Source organism: Protopterus annectens, chromosome 3.part0 (genome assembly GCF_019279795.1).
Source record: "Protopterus annectens isolate FY-2018-M chromosome 3.part0, PAN1.0, whole genome shotgun sequence".
NCBI lineage: Eukaryota > Metazoa > Chordata > Ceratodontiformes > Protopteridae > Protopterus > Protopterus annectens.
In genome coordinates this window covers 584,416,268-584,435,290 of record NC_056731.1, presented here as the reverse complement: position 1 = coordinate 584,435,290, position 19,023 = coordinate 584,416,268, and the positions used below count along the sequence as shown (strand labels likewise).

General features: G+C 37.1%; 1 protein-coding gene across 2 annotated transcripts in view; it reads right to left on the bottom strand.

The window, feature by feature from the left end:
• Positions 1–19,023, bottom strand: part of LOC122796479 (retinol dehydrogenase 12-like) — a 496,486-nt gene that overhangs the window by 335,599 nt on the left and 141,864 nt on the right. Inside the window, exon 4 of one of the 2 annotated variants that reach the window (XM_044064988.1) lies at positions 6,123–6,227. The exons of the other annotated variant lie outside the window; for it this stretch is intronic. Coding sequence (XP_043920923.1) covers positions 6,123–6,227 — 105 coding nt within the window. The remainder of the gene's footprint in view (positions 1–6,122; positions 6,228–19,023) is intronic. 2 annotated transcript variants of the gene reach the window in all.

Here is a 19,023-nt window from a genome sequence, read left to right as displayed (position 1 = left end):
GAATGAAAGTGGTGTGACAATTAACAATACTGTGCCCATTCTTATCCAAAATACGAGCAATGATTTTACCATTTACAATTTTCCAGTGAATGTTTTTTTATTGAACATGCTGATTTATTAAGTAAACGTTTAAGTTATGTTCCAGGTAAAAGAACAGATTTAGCTGAAATTTTGATAGATATGAAACTATTTACTACAAAATTGAATCTTTCACTATGGTTCAGTTCTTGTGATACTAGCAAAGGGGACATTGGTAAAAAGGGTCTTAAGAAAGCTGGAATTTTTAATCCACCTTTAAAAAGTTGGTTACTACTGTTTGAAAAATTATGTGAAAAAGACATTTCCAGGCTATGTAAAGAGGCTGATGGTAGTAATGTACATTATCTTGGCAAAACCGAGGAACAACTATTTTTTTAAATCTGTAAAAACAAAAAAAAATAGGGTGATGAAGCCTGATAAAGGCAGTGGAATTTGCATAATGGACACAAATGATTATAACAATAGAATGTATGACCTGCTGTTTACAGATACTTATAGGCAGATTTCTAGAAATGAATTAAACTGCCTATTCCAAGATATATGCCAGCTTATATGACATACTTATGCAAAGACAAATTTCTTTGATTGTATATAACTATTTCTTCTTCTTCTTTCGGCTGCTCCCATTAGGGGTCGCCACAGCAGATCAACTGTTTCCATTACTTCCTGTCCTCTGCATCTTGCTGTGTCACACCAACCACCTGCATGTCCTCTCTCACCACATCCATAAACCTTATCTTAGGCCTTCCTCTTTTACGGTTACCTGGCAGCTTAATCCTTAGCATCTTTTTCCCAATATACTCTGCATCCCTCCTCAGCATATATCCAAACCAACGTAATATTGCCTCTCTGGCTTTGTCTCCAAACCTTCCAACCTGAGCTGACCCTCTAATATACTTATGCCTAATCCTGTCCATCCTCGTCACATCCAGTGCAAATCTTAACATCTTCAACTCTGCCACGTCAAACTCTGACTCCTGCCTTTTTGTCAATGCCACTGTCTCCAAACCATATAACATAGCTGGTCTCACTACCCTCTTGCAGACCTTCCCTTTCACTCTTACTGGTACTCGTCTGTCACAAATCACTCCTGACACTCTTCTCCACCCACTCCATCCTGCCTGTACTCTCTTCTTCACCTCTCTTCCACACTCCCCATTACTCTGAACTATTGATCCCAAGTATTTAAACTCATCAACCTTCGCTGCCTCTACACTCTGCATCCTCACCATTCCTCTATCCTCCCTCTCATTCACACACACATATTCTGTCTTAGTCCTACTGACCTTCATTCCTCTTCTCTCTAGAGCACATGTCCACCTCTCGAGGGTCTCTCTCACTACAGATCACAATGTCATCTGCAAACATCATAGTCCACAGGGACTCCTGTCTGATCTTGTCTGTCAATCTGTCCATCACCATTGTAAACAAGAAAGGGCTCAGAGCTGATCCTTGATGTAATCCCACCTCCACCTTAAACACATCCGTCACTCCCACCGCAGACCTCACCGCTGTCACACTACCCTCGTACATATCCTGCACCACTCTTAACTTCTCTGACACTCCCGACTTCCTCATACAATACCACAACTCCTCTCTAGGCACCCTGTCATATGCTTTCTCTAAGTCCACAAAGACACAATGCAACTCCTTCTGACCTTCTCTGTACTTCTCCATCAACACTCTCAGAGCAAACATTGCATCTGTAGTGCTCTTTCCTGACATGAAACCATACTGCTGATCAATAATCATCACCTCCCTTCTTAACCTAGCTTCCACTACTCTTTCCCATAACTTCATGCTGTGACTGATCACTTTAATCCCTCTGTAGTTACTGCAGCTCTGCACATCACCCTTATTCTTAAAAATTGGTACCAAAACACTTTTTCTCCATTTCTCAGGCATCCTCTCACTTTCCAAGATTTCATTAAGAAATTTAGTTAAAAACTCCACTGCCATTTCACCTAAACACCTCCAAGCTTCCACAGGTATGTCATCTGGACCAACAGCCTTTCCATTCTTCATCCTCTTCATAGCTATCCTTACTTCCTCCTTGCTAATCCACTGCACTTCATGATTCACTATCCGCACATCATCCAACCTTCTCTCCCTCTCATTCTATTCATTCATCAGTCCCTCACAGTACTCTTTCTGTCTGCTCAACACACTCTCCTCACTTGTGAGTATGTTTCCCTCATTATCCTTTATCACCCTTACCTGCTGCACATCTTTACTAGCTCGGTTCCTCTGTCTAGCCAATCGGTACAGGTCCCTTTCTCCCTCCTTCGTGTCCAACCTTTCACACAACTCTTCATACGCCTTATCCTTAGCCTTCGCCACCTCTGTCTTTGCCATACACCTCATCTCCTTATACTCTTGTCTACTTTCTTCATCTCTCTGACAATCCCACTTATTTTTCGCCAACCTCTTTCTCTGTATACTCTCCTGTACTTCCTCATTCCACCACCAGGTCTCCTTGTCCTCCTTCCTCTTTCCAGATGTCACACCAAGCACCTTTCTAGCCATCTCTCTTACTAGCTCTGCTGTAGTTACCTAGCTATTCTGTAACTCTTCACTGCCACCCAGTGCATGTCTTAACTCTTCCCTGAACTCCACCTCACAATTACCCTTTTTCCAATTTCCATCATTTGATCCTTGGTGCTGCCCTCACACTCATTCTCCTCTTCTTGATCACCAATGTATATAGCTATTTAACTAATAAAAATCAGGTTATAGCTGGCATTTTTGTAATCCCTAAAATTTATAAAAATCTTCACAATCCGCCTATGAGAGCAATAGTGGGTGCTTGTAGAAGTAAAACCTTTTACATAGTTAAATATATGGATAGTTTGTTAAAGCCTTCAGTTGAAAAAATTGATCAGATTTGTAAAGATTCATGGGATTTTTTTAACTAGAGTGACTAAAATTGAATTTTCAAAAAATTGTGTACTGGTTACTATAGAGGTACGGAACTTATATTCCGCAATCCACCATAAGGAAGGCCTGGGTTGGTTGAAGAGCATTCTTTTTGATGTTGGTGTATTAGATACTGACAATGTCAATATTGCTGTTGTGCCTATGGAAATGGTTTTGGCCAAGAAATTTTTGTACTTTGATGGCCAACAGTTTAAGTAATTGAGTGGGGTAGCAATGGGTGGCGCATGTGCCCCCAGTTTTGCAAACCTCATTATGGCTTATTGGGAAAAGAATTTTATTTTCAGTAGTCCTTTTACTGCTTCTTGGAATTTTTATATTAGATTATTGGATGATGTATTTTTGTCGTGGGTTGAATCATTGGAGAAGTTAAATGAATTTTTAGACTTTATTAATAGTAGTATGTTTTTCTTAAGGTTTATCCACTTAGTTTATAAAGATAGGCTTGGTTATTTAGATATCCAACTAGTCAAAGATTATGTGAATGACTTGTTTTTTTTCATATAACATTCTCCGTAAAAGTACTTTCTCCAATTCCTATCTCCACTATGATAGGTGGCATGCAGGTTTCCAGAAGAAGGCTGTTGTCAAAGGCCAACTAGTTAGATTAGCCCGTATGGTCACAGACAATTTTATGTTTCTACAGGAAGTGGATACATTGTTGGGTATGTTTCAGAAACGAGGGTATCCATTGGAGTTATTATTTAAGGTTAAAGAAGTTTATAGTAAAAGGGATAAAGGGGATTTTCCTTACCTTGCTTCCAAGAACCAAAGGTAACAGGCAGTTGGTTGAAAGTAATGGGTCTGTAAGTAAAGAAGGGACCTCAGGCCTCTTTGATAAAACATCTGTTCTTACTTACATTCTAATGTCTATGATATAATAGATGTGGTTAAAAATCATGGAAGATTTAAGTAAGAATATTGGGAATTTGCCACAAGTAGTACTCAGAAAAGGTAAATGTTTTAAGAATTTACTGGAGATGAGGTTGTCTAGCTTAGATGGGTACTAGGCCAAAGGGTATGTTTAGGTGCAACCATTGTAACCAGTGCTGGCACATACTGGTTTGTGAATCTTTCCACATTAACAAAAGGAAGTTCGTTGTGAGAAGACATTTTAATTGTGATTCCATTGGGGTTGTGTATGTTGCTCTATATAATTCCTGTAATGCATTTTATATAGGGAAACTTCCCGGAAATTAAAGGACAGAATAATATGAGCACATAAATGATGTGGGTTAAGCTAGAAGGTCTAATGCACTATATAGACACATATCACATGCCCCAGATCACAAGTTTTATTTTGTAGTGATGGATTCTGTCATAAATGACCTTAGGGGAATTATAGATGAGCATTTAGATAAAAGGGAACTTATCTGGATTCTCAGACTTAATGCTTTGGAACCTCCTGGGCTGAATGAATCTTGCATCATAGCACCAATTTTAAAGTTAAAAACCCTTGAAGGCTGACTTGTTAAGTATTTTATGGATATTATTGTAACATTCAACATCAACTGTTTTCAAAGGTTTTTAGACAGTTGTTTACTTTAGAAAAATTACTTTTTTAAAATGTTTAGACTACTTAAATTGTTAGATACAGTCTTAGGGTTGATTTTTTGTACCTAATTAAGTAGAAGTTTTTACTGGCTGAGTATATCACATGGTGTGATGTTTCCATGGTATTTAATTGTGCAAAACTTGGTAGTTCTGAAGAAGTCTTTTCGTGGAAGATGAAAGCGCTTAACTGCTGTTTATCAATAAAGTCGTTGCTACTGGTGGTTTTGCCTACTTCCTTTGTTTCCAAGTTTTTGGTTTTATGCTGTTGGACTGTTACTTTTTTGACAGTTCAAATTAAAAGAAAAGCAAAGTTTAGCCATGTTGTTAAGTTCAAAATGTCAAAGTTATTTATAGATGTTAGTCTTGTAATCAAAGACACTTCATGTCATTAGTAACAGTTAAGTCTCAATAACAGAATATTACCTATTAGAAGGAGCTTGAGGAACATCATCCATAACCCTTTTTTCCTATTTTTTGCATATGAGGTCGCAGAGTCACATCAACAGTGACCATCATCTAGAGCCAATGATCACACTGCCAAGTGCCTTGCTGCTGTTGTCCTTCTGTACCTCATACATGCACACTCACACATATTAAATGTATGAGTATTATTTAAGCAGCTATTCCTAGCAAACAAAAATTAGATAAATAGAGAAATTAAGAATAAAAAAAAAAAAAAAAAAGAGAGACATAGCCAAAGTTATGCTTAAACAAGCTTTGGGAACATAATATGCCCATAAGATTGTATGGTCAGAATGATTAGTGGTGGCAGATTTTAATGTAGTAAAACAACAGACATTTAACTGTATTGTGTAACAATAATATGTATGCACATTCCTCAGTAGACTGTATCCATTGCTTACTTTAAACCAATCACCAGCATATGTAGAGTAAAAAGTAGTGGGTGTGTAAAAATTAAATCATATGATACTGTCAAAGGTGTATTTTGATTCAATTTATGGATGGAAGATTTTTTTTTTCAATTTCATAATGGTTACAGAACTGGAGTTCAATTATAGGAATATAACATTAAACATATTTTAAAGTGCATGTAATAAATATTTTATACCACAACATCATTTGATTTTACTTCATTGAATTCATAAATTAGTACTAGGCTAACTGCCCTTGTGGGCCATTTTAAGCCTAGCCAGTTAACCCATATGAGAATCAAACCCTGCACCTTGTGCCTGTAAGACAAATATCTTAACCATTATGCCTTTAATTTCTCTTCTGTTGTGTAACATCACTATTTATTGATAGTGCATTGGACATTTCTGTGAACAATTTGTACAGATAGGAAAGCTCTGTTGAAATTTTGTATTGCTGTTGCGTCTAATGGAGAAAACGTGTAAACAGTGCCTTTAAATTATGTACCATTTATTACAAATTATCATATACACGCAGTACAGTACTGAGAAGAAACAATCTTAAATAATGCTTTGAAAATCCAGTGACAAAAAGTTAATGTGCCTTTGAAGGACATGATATTCATGCAGAAACCGATGCAAAGTGAAAGCATTTTACATAATTTTAATGCAGGATAACTTGAATTATACCTTTTCCATCATATACAATTCAAAGTAAATTCGTACCTAAATGATTGACTCCGAACTGCATTTCAAAGCCGTCAGCAGTTTTAGAATATGGACACATCATTATACCAGCATTGTTGATCAGGATGTTTATTTGCCTTTCTTCTGTGAAAAGGGATGTTAAACACATAATTTATCAACGGCTTGAAACACATTTGTTACATGTGCTCAGCTAGCTAGCAAAGACTATTCAGCTGTCAGTAAAAATTACTTTTCTTGAAGTAGCTGATGGACTTATTCCAAGAAAAGGATTAATGAGAAAGAAGAGGGCCAACTTTTAATCTGAATCCAATAGATGATAAAAAAAAGCCCCAAAACAAATGACACATTGATGCAGGTCCACCCACTAAAATGTATCAAACTTCTGCACATCATAGAAACACCTTTGTATTAGAAATAAATGTACAAGCTGTTGCCTGCATTCGTGTAATTCACAGCAATAAACACAAAGATGGAAAATACTATTTATACTCTCTTATAACAGTACAGTAAGGTAATTAATCATTATTTTCAATGTGTTATAAATGGAAACATTCTTTTTCATTTATAATAAAGTGCATAAAAATGACGACTCCAGAAAACTTCATGAATACATTTAACTGGCATTGTGGAGTATCAATGAATTGCTACATTTCACTTCAGAGAAAATAAATGTAACTTACAAATTAAACATAAAATGAAACTAAAAGTTTCACTCATTTTCAGAAATGAGAGAGTTTACCTTGCCTTTTTTAACTGGTAGTTGATTGACTGGTCAAAGTGGCATCCATTAATATTGCCTTTTATACAATAAAAGGGCACTAGTATTCTAAAACGTGCACACTGGTTAGACAGCCCAGTCAGCGTGCTCTCTGTAAATTCCGCATGTCCTAACAGAAAAAGTCCGGTCGCTTAACTATTCTTGAGCAGCCAGACTTTCTATTAAGATATTCTTAAAAAATGATCCTCAAGTATCTTAAGAGGGATGGGTCAAAATAAGAGAAAAAAAGTGGGATACTCTGCAAATATCTGAGTAGTTAAAAGATACAATTCCGTTAAAACCAAACATTGTAATGATTTACACCTGACTTTTCATCTGTCCAGACTTTAACAGAATGTCCCTCACTTTCCTCATATGTTTGCCCTGCCCCTCATTGTTCTGGTAATGCTCCTACACATAAATAATTTAATTAAAAAGGAAAAAAAAAAGACAGGCATTCCGACATTGGTATGCTCTCTTCTATGGCATCTCTCCAGCACTGTACTGATACTATAGAGATACACATGCAATGTAAATCATGATGTCAGGGGAAGTACACTAAAGTGCCATTATACAATGGCATTATTTAAGAGAGGTAAGCAATTTCTTTGTTAAATGATGTCATCGTGTAATACAATAACCCACTCCTGGATTTGCTCAACCAACATGTGGCTGACATCATGATTTGTCTCTCAGAATTTCAGTCTGCTGATTTTTGTAGGTATTTCTCATGAATGCAATCCACAGATATTTCCACAACTTGCTAAATGTACTGTTTCTCTTTCTTCTACCTTTCTTTGCTTATTTATTTGTCTTCTTGAGGACGTTAACACTTCTGGAAAGTAGTCTGTTTTCTAAGGGTACTAGTGTTGTATAAAAATTTGCAGAAACTATTTGTAACTTGATTACAGATTAGTACAACATGATTACAGATTGGTACAACATGATTACAGAGTGGTATTGCTGAGCACTATAAGCAAACAAGCATAGGCTGTGATTCACAAAGGGCCACCACCAGTGGTATGCCCTAACTTGGTCAGAAAACCATCAACAGTATTCCTTCCCAATTCATATAGAGGCCCACTAAAGTAATTCTATGAAGTTTGTAGAATCATTGTCTCTGCAGCTACGCTAAATGCTAATGACGTATCCTGGGGAAGCAGCCTATTCTAATTAGCCATGTGCTCTCTCTCTCTCTCAAAGATGCATATGGTAAAGGATTAGCACAGCTATTCTTGTTAAATAACAGGACCAAAATGCCACATCCACCAATTACTTTTAATTGGAAACCCCACTGCAAATAATAAGACAGGTAGTGGTACAGGGGTGTGACAGTGTGTGCATGTTTCCAGGGGTAGAAATAGTCTCAGTTGTGTGTTGTGTGTGTTGTGTGGTGTGTGTGTGATTGATTAGGAGATTTAGTAAGGATATAGGCAGAGTAGGTGTTTGTGGGGGGGGGGGGGGGGTGCCATACCTCTTACCTCCTCAGAAGGGAAAATTTGCCTTTAATACTTTGGGCAGGACACTACATACCAGGGAATCTTTTTTAAATGTTACTGTTAAGTCAAGTGAAATGTTATAGAACAATAGGTTTTAGAACATAAAGAATTATCCCAGTTCTGATGTCTGGCATTACTGACTGACAGTAATAGTCCACAGTTTACAAAAGATAGGGAAATTATAAAAGGCTAAATCAGGAACATTCTGTTAAATCCAGGCCAGTTGAATTGTATGGGTTTGTGTCTTTGTGTGTGTTCATGAGTCTAAGAAAGTGAATAAGTGCTTGCATCAGTGCAATGCATGGACCACCAGTGTTGATTACCACAATAAAGTGCTAATTCGCACTATAAATAACAACATGTGATTCACTGATATGTAGATTAGCCTTTTAATGAGATCTTTTCTCATTGTGGTTAATCCTGTCTCCAGATTACATTTCTATAATTATAACATCAATGAAAAAAAAAAAAAAAAAAAAAAACACGGTACAAAAAGCTCCACTTTGACAAACAAGAAAATCAATAACGATTGGTTGCTAGGGTACATAGTTATTGTATTTAAATAAGTGTGTTTTAGTTTTCTAAATGGCTCTGAAGAAGCCACATTGTTTGGCGAAAGTGCTCAGTCGTTTGGGTTTTTACCTTGTTATTAAAGTAGAGCTTTTCATACCATGGTTTGTTTTTTTATTTTTATTGATGTTATAAGTTTGTTGGCCTTGGCTGGATCTTGTCCATTGCACATTTCTATAATTATTTAAGCTGCCCCTTTTGGCCACAGAGGAAAGTTTTTTTTTTTTTTTTTTTTTTTTTTAACAGTATCAGCCATTAACTCAGTTTGCATAATTTGGTCAGATGAATTCAATGTCTTTCCATACTTAACACAGGTTAATTAAATGTTTCATTTGTACATGCTCTAGTTAGACAATACAGTACATCAGGTTGCTAAGTACAGTATGTATTTTTAGTTGTGTAATCAGTAAATGAATAAAGCTGGAAGTGGAGATATTGGGCAGCTGCTTGGTGACACTGCTTGATTAGCCATGAATGTGCTATAGTACTGTGTAAAGGAAGATGTCTTCTCAGTTTTTTCAGTTGTAAAGGTAGATGATTCATAAGTTAGATAAACAGGTAGTTGGGTGATTGTCTCCAAAGTTATTTGTTCTTGTTTACTAAGAGATGGTTGGTGGATTTTAGACCATGCTTTTTTGTACTAGTTTATCACAGGGATGAGAACTGAAGATGAGCTTGAAGCTGTAAATACGTACCTTTATTTACATAGGCCGTCCACTACAGTTTACTTAATGTTTTACACTGGTGGTGATACAACGGTTTATTTTGCAGCAAATGTAATTTTGGTGTAGGTGGGTGCACGCATGTTATACGGACTAGTCTTTACAATTCCCACCGCTATACTTCCAGACACAAGTTTTGGGAATACCAAGATTTTGTCCGCCATCTTTCTGCTTTTTGATAGTAGTTTTGTGCTCTTCCTGTAGAAGGTTTGACTTTCTGTGCAACTGCTTTATTGTACTTTCAAAATGTTAGTCAGGATACCAGTAGCTGACAATGATGATACTGAAACAGTTCCAGCTTTGCATAGTTTCGAGTCAAAGTAGTAAAACTGCCAGTACTTTCTGCCTGTGTTTTCATAAAAAATATGCATCTGTAATCTTCAGAAATTCATTAATAGATTTCCTTTGCCTGTCTTTTACTCAACCTGCGCACTGAACAATGGATAAAAAAATGCATTCTCAGCTTGTCTTTAATGTCTGTCCTTTATCAATTTCAGCTATGTATAAAAGATTTACTGCACTCATGTCTATAAATGCCTTTTAATTGTTTATGTTAATATAATTTACTACATGTTTGGAATTTTTATACATTTTCCCTAATGAGCCTAATGACTGAAAAGGATCAACCACCCCACCTACCCACTTATCAAATTGTAAATAAATACCAGAGGAAGGCTACATTCTGGTTATAAGTTCAGATACCTGCCAAAGTAGACTGGGGTACGACAGTTACTTGATGGGCACATTACTAATTGTGTCTTCATTGAGACCATCTGGACAAATCTGGTTTACTCAAAAGTCATTTGGTCAAATGCATCTCTGTAGCATTTGCAGAAGTTAGGGACATTAAGGTTATATTTAGACCTTGGAACACCTTTAATGAATTAGCATTAATGACAAAGGCAAATTTGTATTCAAGTAATCAAACTATATTAACATAGACATATTTCACATATATTGCAATATATCATACAACCTAAGCAACATTACATAAATTATTCCATTCCTGCCTTTTTTAAAACAAGAAACATCTTTATTAAACCATCACTTATGGCACTGGCAGTCGTACATTTATATAAATGAAAACACACCACAATGACACAACCCTATTTGCAAGCATTTTAAATCATAAATCAAACTGAGACGCTCCTAGTTGTGAACATTATCACTTATAATCTACCCAATCTTTCTCACTCAAACATTACATAGCTCATTTAAGTTCTGCCACCTTTTAAACCTCATTCCTCCTTTGTATGTATTATTCCCACAATTCTTATTTTTTCCTATGTAGTTTTAGTGGGTTTTGGTTGCAGTTAGTACACAATTTAGTATTAAAGTTAGATTTAGATTTTGAGATACAAGTCATAAGGAAGTTGATTGCAATACAGAGGTATGCTGCAGCATTTAAATTATTCTTCTGATTGTATTTTGGATATCTTGAAGAATTGTTTTACAGTTATTTGGCATTTGATTTTCTTGTTTTATTTACTTTTAAATGCAGATCCAGTGAATCTGTCTTTAAAGTTTATCTGTTGACTAAGTCTCATAAATCAAAGCATGCTTAGACCAGATCCTACTCCTTCCCTCACTTACTGAAATTCACAGTATAGCACAAATCAGACTACTACACCACAGCTGTGTAGAGTGTCTAATTAGGACTTTGTACCATACTGCAAATTAATACTTCCACAGTGGGGTGCTGTGCATTGCTGCGGAATACTATGGGGGTATGGTAACGATGGAGAGACACATGACTGTCAAGTGAAAATAAGAAATCTAGTCTTCTTTATTAAAGATAATGTGACCTGGAGAATTAGAAACTCAACAGTATTCTATGGACTCAACACCCCATTGTAATTTCCTTGAACTGTGTGCATGGGGGGGGGGGGGTAGGTAGTAAAATGTACAGTGAGCAGACAAATGTAGGTAAAGCATGACGGTATTAGTTTAGGGAAAGACAACAACATATAACAAAGTCTGATTTATAATGAGTTTCTTGAAAAATTGAAATGCCTCTGTCTTGTAATCAGTGTCACAGAGAATAACAAGTGACAATCTAGTGTAGCGCATAGCTGAAAAGTGGCAGCAGCTAGTTACATTAAAGGATATGGACTGGCACATTTTTACACATTCAGTTCAGGCATATTCATTATCCTACAAGCTAGCTACCATTAGAATCTCATAAAGCTGTACTTGTAACTTACTGCAGAAAATGTCAACTACCCAGCATTATACAATGTTCATTGATGGAGGAAAACAGTGGAAGACATTCCTCCATCTATCACCGTAAAATAAAACACTTAAAAGCAAATATCTGCATGTTATTAGAACATGACCTTTACCCTTTCTGCATGTTGTATAGCTGTTATTCCTCTGTAGCATGGGACAGTGCTCAGTAAAGTATTAACCTTTTATTTTTATGTGAATTCTCAGACAGAAATAGTACTACTTAAAGTTGTTGCCTTTCTTGTCACTGTTTATATATCAGGCCTTGATGCCAGCAATGTTTAAACAGTGTTGTTTAGTATGTGCTAGACTTTTGAGACACCGAGAGGAACGGCTTTTCTATTTGTTTTTTAATAGCAGTCTAACATTTTTGTGAAGATATTTCATTTCTTGTAATTTGCTCCTTTATAATTACAGTATTATCTGTGAGAGAGCTTTTTTATGTCTGCCATACAGTCTATTTAAATCTTTAGAGCTCTAGATAATTTCGATTGCAGGTATTCAATAGCTTCACGGTTTATTTATTCACTACATTTGCAGAAACATTTATAATGATTTGAGCATTCTTAGGTCAACACTTGCAGCTGGAACCAACCTTCAATTTACACATCTAATGGTTATCAAAATGTCCTGGCACAGCCATTGCTAGAGAAGAGTGATTGAGTGCTTTCATATTTACAGCTGAAATACTGCAAATTACTAATTGCCAAACTGCTCTCACAAATGCAGGGAAGCATAAATAATACAGTTATTAGAATTCCACTTCTGGGATTGAATGCTCACAGAGCATACATCACCATGGTATTTGATTAGCTGAGCTCTTATAGTCCTGCAGTTACAAACAGATTCTCCCCCACTACTTTTTTTCCTTTAAGCTGCACTCTTTTTTCTTTTTTTTTGTCTTTCACTGAACTGTGAAGCTCTTCTGCCATTTTCCTCTACTAGTAACTGGTCTCCTGTTTTTAAAGGTAGGAATATTAAAGCTTATTGGTCATATTCACATCAGGATGACAGCAAAGCATGGCCTTCCAGTTCAGTAATAAAGTTTACCTCTGGCACATAGGTAGGTGCAGGACTAATCATACTCTATATTTTCATTTGTTCTTGTTCTTCTTTCTCATGATATGAGTTACTTATTTTTCAGATATGTTTCGCCTTTCACAGTGATGGACTCCCTCATAATGGTCTATAAACCTTTACCTGGAAGAAGGTTTTCTTACAAAGTCAGGATAACTGCTCACACCTGATGCCTTTATTGTTTATCTCACAACTGCATCAAATGTCCAAACTTGACCTGCATTGCAAAACGAGCATTTAAAATAATAAACCCATGTTTGTTTCACAGCATTCCAAAGGGGTAAGTTAATATATGAGTAAACCCCACTGAAAAATGAGAGAGCCTGTTAGTGGTATGAAATATAAACTCCATCTAAAAAATGCTTTTCCTGATATCAACATATTTTATCATTGCTTAATCTGACTTTAAAAATACATCATTTAGAATGAAGTATAACATCCTTGTGACCTGAATTTGTAGTGTTATTCAGCAATAATTAGTGATCAGCAGTATGGTTTCATGCCGGGAAAGAGCACTACAGATGCAATGTTTGCTCTGAGAGTGTTGATGGAGAAGTACAGAGAAGGTCAGAAGGAGTTGCATGGTGTTTTTGTAGACTTAGAGAAAGCATATGACAGGGTGCCTAGAGAGGAGTTGTGGTATTGTATGAGGAAGTCGGGAGTGTCAGAGAAGTATGTAAGTGTGGTACAGGATATGTACAATGGTAGTGTGACAGCGGTGAGGTCTGCAGTGGGAGTGACGGATATGTTTAAGGTGGAGGTGGAGTTATATCAAGGATCAGCTCTGAGCCCTTTCTTATTTGCAATGATGATGGACAGGTTGACAGACGAGATCAGACAGGAGTCCCCATGGACTATGATGTTTGCAGATGACATTGTGATCTGTAGTGAGAGTAGGGAAAAGGTGGAGGAAACCCTGGAGAGATGCTCTAGAGAGAAGAGGAATGAAGGTCAGCAGGACTAAGACAGAATATATGTGTGAGAGGGAGGATAGAGGAATGGTGAGGATGCAAGGAGTAGAGGTGGATGAGTTTAAATACTTGGGATCAGTAGTTCAGAGTAACGGTGAGTGTGGAAGAGAGGTGAAGAAGAGAGTACAGGCAGGATGGAGTGGGTGGAGAAGAGTGTCAGGAGTGATTTGTGACAGACGAGTACCAGTAAGAGTGAAAGGGAAGGTCTACAAGAGGGTAGTGAGACCAGCTATATTATATGGGTTGGAGACAATGGCAATGACAAAAAGGCAGGAGTTTGAGCTGGATGTGGCAGAGTTAAATATGTTAAGATTTGCACTGGGTGTGACGATGGTGGACAGGATTAGGAATAAGTATATTAGAGGGTCAGCCCAGGTTGGAAGGTTTGGAAACAAAGCTAGAGAGGCAATATTACATTGGTTTGGACATGCGCTGAGGAGAGATGCTGAGTATATTGGGAAAAAGATGCTAAGGATGAAGCTACCAGGTAACAGGAAAAGAGGAATGCCTAAGATAAGGTTTATGGATGTGGTGAGAGAGGACATGCAGGTGGTCGGTTTGACAGAGCAAGATGCAGAGGATAGGAAGAAATGGAAACAGATGATCCACTGTGGCGACCCCTAACGGGAACAGCCAAAAGAAGATGATGATTCAGCAATAATTATGTAGAAAGGTTTAGTTTAACAGATCATTAAAAAGGCAAAATAAATAAAGTACAACCATTTATTGCAGTTAGACACCATTTTGCCATTTTAAATAGCTCTCTCATTTACGAAAAGCATGTATTCATGTTTAAAAAACTACTGCAAAATCAGTCTTTGTAATTGAAGAGGATGCATTATAAAAGACTAAAACATGTGTATGTAGTTGGGTTTGCTGCAAAAATTATGTCATTATGGGAATTGTGTGTTCAGATTTTAAGCAAGAGCAATGCATAAGGGATGACATAACTCCTCTCAGTGGGACCAACACCATCAGTTTGCCTTCCCTTTGCATTATAATTGTAGGGATCTGTCACTGTGAGGGACAGCATTAAGAATTCATCACACTTGTTTCAGAAAGCATCTTCCAACACACAAACACACACACACACACACACACACACACATTTAGACTTTGACCCCTTGTTCTAGTACACCATTTTTCATGGACTTCCTTGATTTCTTTGAATAACAGATCCCCACCACTTACTTTTTCAGTACATAGCATGCTTAAGTCCTTTATTTTTTTCACTACATGTGGCATGGCATTTGATGTATTTTTTTTAATCTATCAGTATGGTTGACCTTCTTTGGATTTTCTGCATCCTCTCTATGAATTTGCAGAGATGGAGTCTGCTAAACTACACACAATGAACTAGATTTGCACCAACAACTAGTAAAGAAAGATACTCTTAAGTCAGGATTCCTTCTATCTGTGTATTACTATGTACAACTTTGATTTCAAGTTTTTCACAGTAACCACCTAGACATTTTGGGGTCATCCAATGAAAATGTACCATTTTTATGCTTTTCATATCAGCTATTATTTCACCATCACATTATTATCTTTGCTTGCTTTTATGTTCATTATTTTTATATTTTCCTGGGCTGAGAATAAAATCAGTCCACTGGAATCATTCTTTAACCCAGTTAATAAATTCAAAATAATATAAATAAATAAATAAAGTAAAAAGTATTAGGTGTACATTGCATCATATTTCTTCCATGCTTGTCAAGTTTCACTTCATCCTTTTCACCATACTGTGGAATTTAACACCATTGTAAATATCTGTATCGCCTGCACAAGTGCACATTTCTTCCTTCTAGTCCCTCTGCAGTTTTACTTTTACATGGCAAATCACTATTAACTTGCTTTTCATTGTGTCGTGAAACCAGTCTATTGCACAGATGGCCACAGTCTAGCCTCCACCATAGATGACTGGTGCCAGAATTGCTTGTTTGTGTGGAATTCTGTCAGATGTTTTTTAAAATGTAGGTGAAGTGTGTCAGTAATTCTTAGGATATTGACAGTGATCACCAAATCAAACAAATTGATTAGGATTGCCCAGCATTGTCTACTTGCTGTGAAACAACATAGTACTGGACCTTATGCCTCACTGGTTCGTTATCAATTAGAATCGATTCATTTTTAAACACAACAGAGAGTAATTGTACCAGCCTTTAGTTTTATGCCTCTACCTTACCTATACTTTCATGAAGTAGGACACATAGCAGTACTCCATTTGTCCATGATTAAATAAAACTGAGTAGATTGTGTGGTATCAGTTTACTCTTAAATGGTTTCACAAATCTGAAACAAATACTGTCCATCCAAAATAATTTTCCTGATTTCAAACTGAAGATCTCTTTCAGAATATTTTTTTTCTAAAAAAGAAAAACCTTGGGTCTGTGGTAAGAAAGGTTTAGTTCAAGAGAGCATTAAAAGGGAAAAATAAATAATTTAAACTGCAACTATTTATTGCCTCAAAGCATTCTTGATATCTGACCACCATTTATATGAAGTCACACATTTTTTTATCAACATCTGTGTGGTATTTTTCCACAAATTCCAGTTCCCTCCCATCTGTCCAAAACATGCTGGTCGGCTGCATTATACAGTCTGTATTCACCCTTAACAGTGTGCCCCATTTTGCAGCTAAAAAGGGCAAAAGAAGGACCTACTCACATAACTGATTAACAAGTAAATTAAGTTAAACTATTGTATTACTGATGGTCACCTTTTTTGAGGTAATAATCAATACGAACGTTGTGTTCTGTTATCTGGTCGGAGCAGTATCTAAACTACCTCTTGGAGAATACTCATTCAAGGACAACATAATGAAATATACAAAGTCAAAAATCACCCAAAACAAAATATATTTAAATGAAGCATAAGTGCATTGAAAATGCACAAAATGCAACCATACACTAAATTATTCATGATGGGGGGACTCAATAAAGCCTACACAGTCATTTTTCACCATGTGCATGTCACGGCATGATGCACACATGGCCAGAAATATTTTTAGATTCAGTAAACTCTGTGTAGTGGCGAGCACTTGCGCAAACAAGGTAAATACCGTGCCATGCTAATTACAGCATAAATAGCTGAACTGTTTGCTAATCAAGCAGACCAACACAGTGGAGTGACTCAACAAGCTCTAAAGCAACCATGTAGACTCCATGCATGAGTTCCCTGTGTATTCAGAAACTTTTTGAATACAGCCATGGAAAGAGTCTACACTGGACAGAAGAGCAAGCAAAACATGTTAAGATTTGTACGGAACTGACCATAACATGTGACAGCAGACACACAATTCCAGTTCTATACAGGGTGAGTACAACAAAAGGAGAGTAACAATAGCAGCATATCCTTTTTAAGTGCCATGACATAAATGCAGCTTTGATCCCCAAATGAAGAATACACTTGTAACTAATGCAGCTAAAAGTGTAAACCCTATGAAACAGACCATTAATAGTAATATAGTTCTATGCATGTAATGTATATAACGCATGTATACATAGTAATATGCATGTAAGCATATGCAGTATGAGGTGATGAAATACAGGCTAATTTTCTCAAAACTAGTACTCCTCTGTGCAGATATATTGCAAAGTAATCCTCCCTCTTGTGTGTTCAACATTCGGCTCCCCTTCAGTTCCCTGGCTACACAGTTGGCAGGGCTGTCAATACTGTGAAGATGCAAATGAGGTCTGAAATCGTTAGAATTGCTGAAGCCCAATAAATTGGAACTATGTAGGGATGTTCACATTGTACAGGCACTCCTTCAGTGTTTGTTTTCAATGGATGACAACAGTGAATTATGACATCAGGGGATGTGTCAGATTAGACTTAGAGTTGTACATGTAAGTCTGTGAAGGGTGAAAATGCACAGAAGCAGTGCACAATTCACAAGTTCTTTTTCATTAAGATGCAACCTCCTCTTCATTTGTTGGCAAAATGTGTTGTCTCTCTCCACGTTAAGTACTTTTTTATTATTTTGGTCATTGTTTGCACGATACGGCACTTAGCACAATCACAGAAAATGTAGGAATGAGTGGCAGGTTTCCCTGTGCTTGTCATATAACTATTCCTGTGGCAGCACGTGTGAATAAGGCGGGATTATAGATAGCCCTGGGTTCTAGTACAGGGTGTGCAAAATTTCCTTCACTTTTTGTGCTTTCTGTTTGTGTGATATCATGGGAACAGAGGAAAGTAATACCAGTTTTGCCTCCTCTTAACTTATTAACGAGGAGGCACGTGGAGGTGCGCATAGCACACTAATAAGCAAGCAGCAGGTGTATTTAATAGATGCTAATTACATCATAAGTGTGTGAATTGCATGTTAATGAACCAATCCAAAATGGTGGACCTATTCATCAAGCTATAAAGCATCCATGTAGACTCCATTCTAGTTTTTCCTGCATACTTCAATAGTATTGGAGTAGAGACACAGAAAATATACAGAGAAGCAATGCTAGGGGCTGCTGCTGCTGTGATCCATCTGTATGTGCTACAGGCTGAAGCCAGTTGTGCTGCTGCTGGTGCCAATAGGCCCAGGGTAACTTTTCAGATGGTACATGACCTGGAGATTGTAGACCACTTCAGGGTGGATAGGGACACACTACAAGAACTCTATGACCTCTGCTGCTCTCAACTCAGAGCCAAAGCCAGACAAGGGGAAACCATCCCAGTGGTAACTAAGGTATGTATAGCCATTAGAGTCTTGGCTACAGGTACCTGTTAAAAACCAACTGGAGACATGATGGGGGTGTCATAAGCATCAGCATCCAGGATCCTCCACCGATTCCTGGATGCTATGGTCATACTTGCCAGTAATCACATATGTCTTCCCTGTAGTTCTAAGGAGAGGATATGCAATATGCAACAGTTATTCTGTGTAGCACACTACCCTGAAGTACTAGGTGCCATAGATTGTGCACTCATGTATATATTAAGGCACCACCTGGTGATCAGGGTAGAATCTACATTAGCAACAAGGGATACCACTCCATCAACTGCCTAGTCATGTATAATGCCCAGGTAATTACCTTAAAATGTGTGTGCTGGCAACCCTGGCAGTTATCATGTATCCCATATCTGGCACACATCACA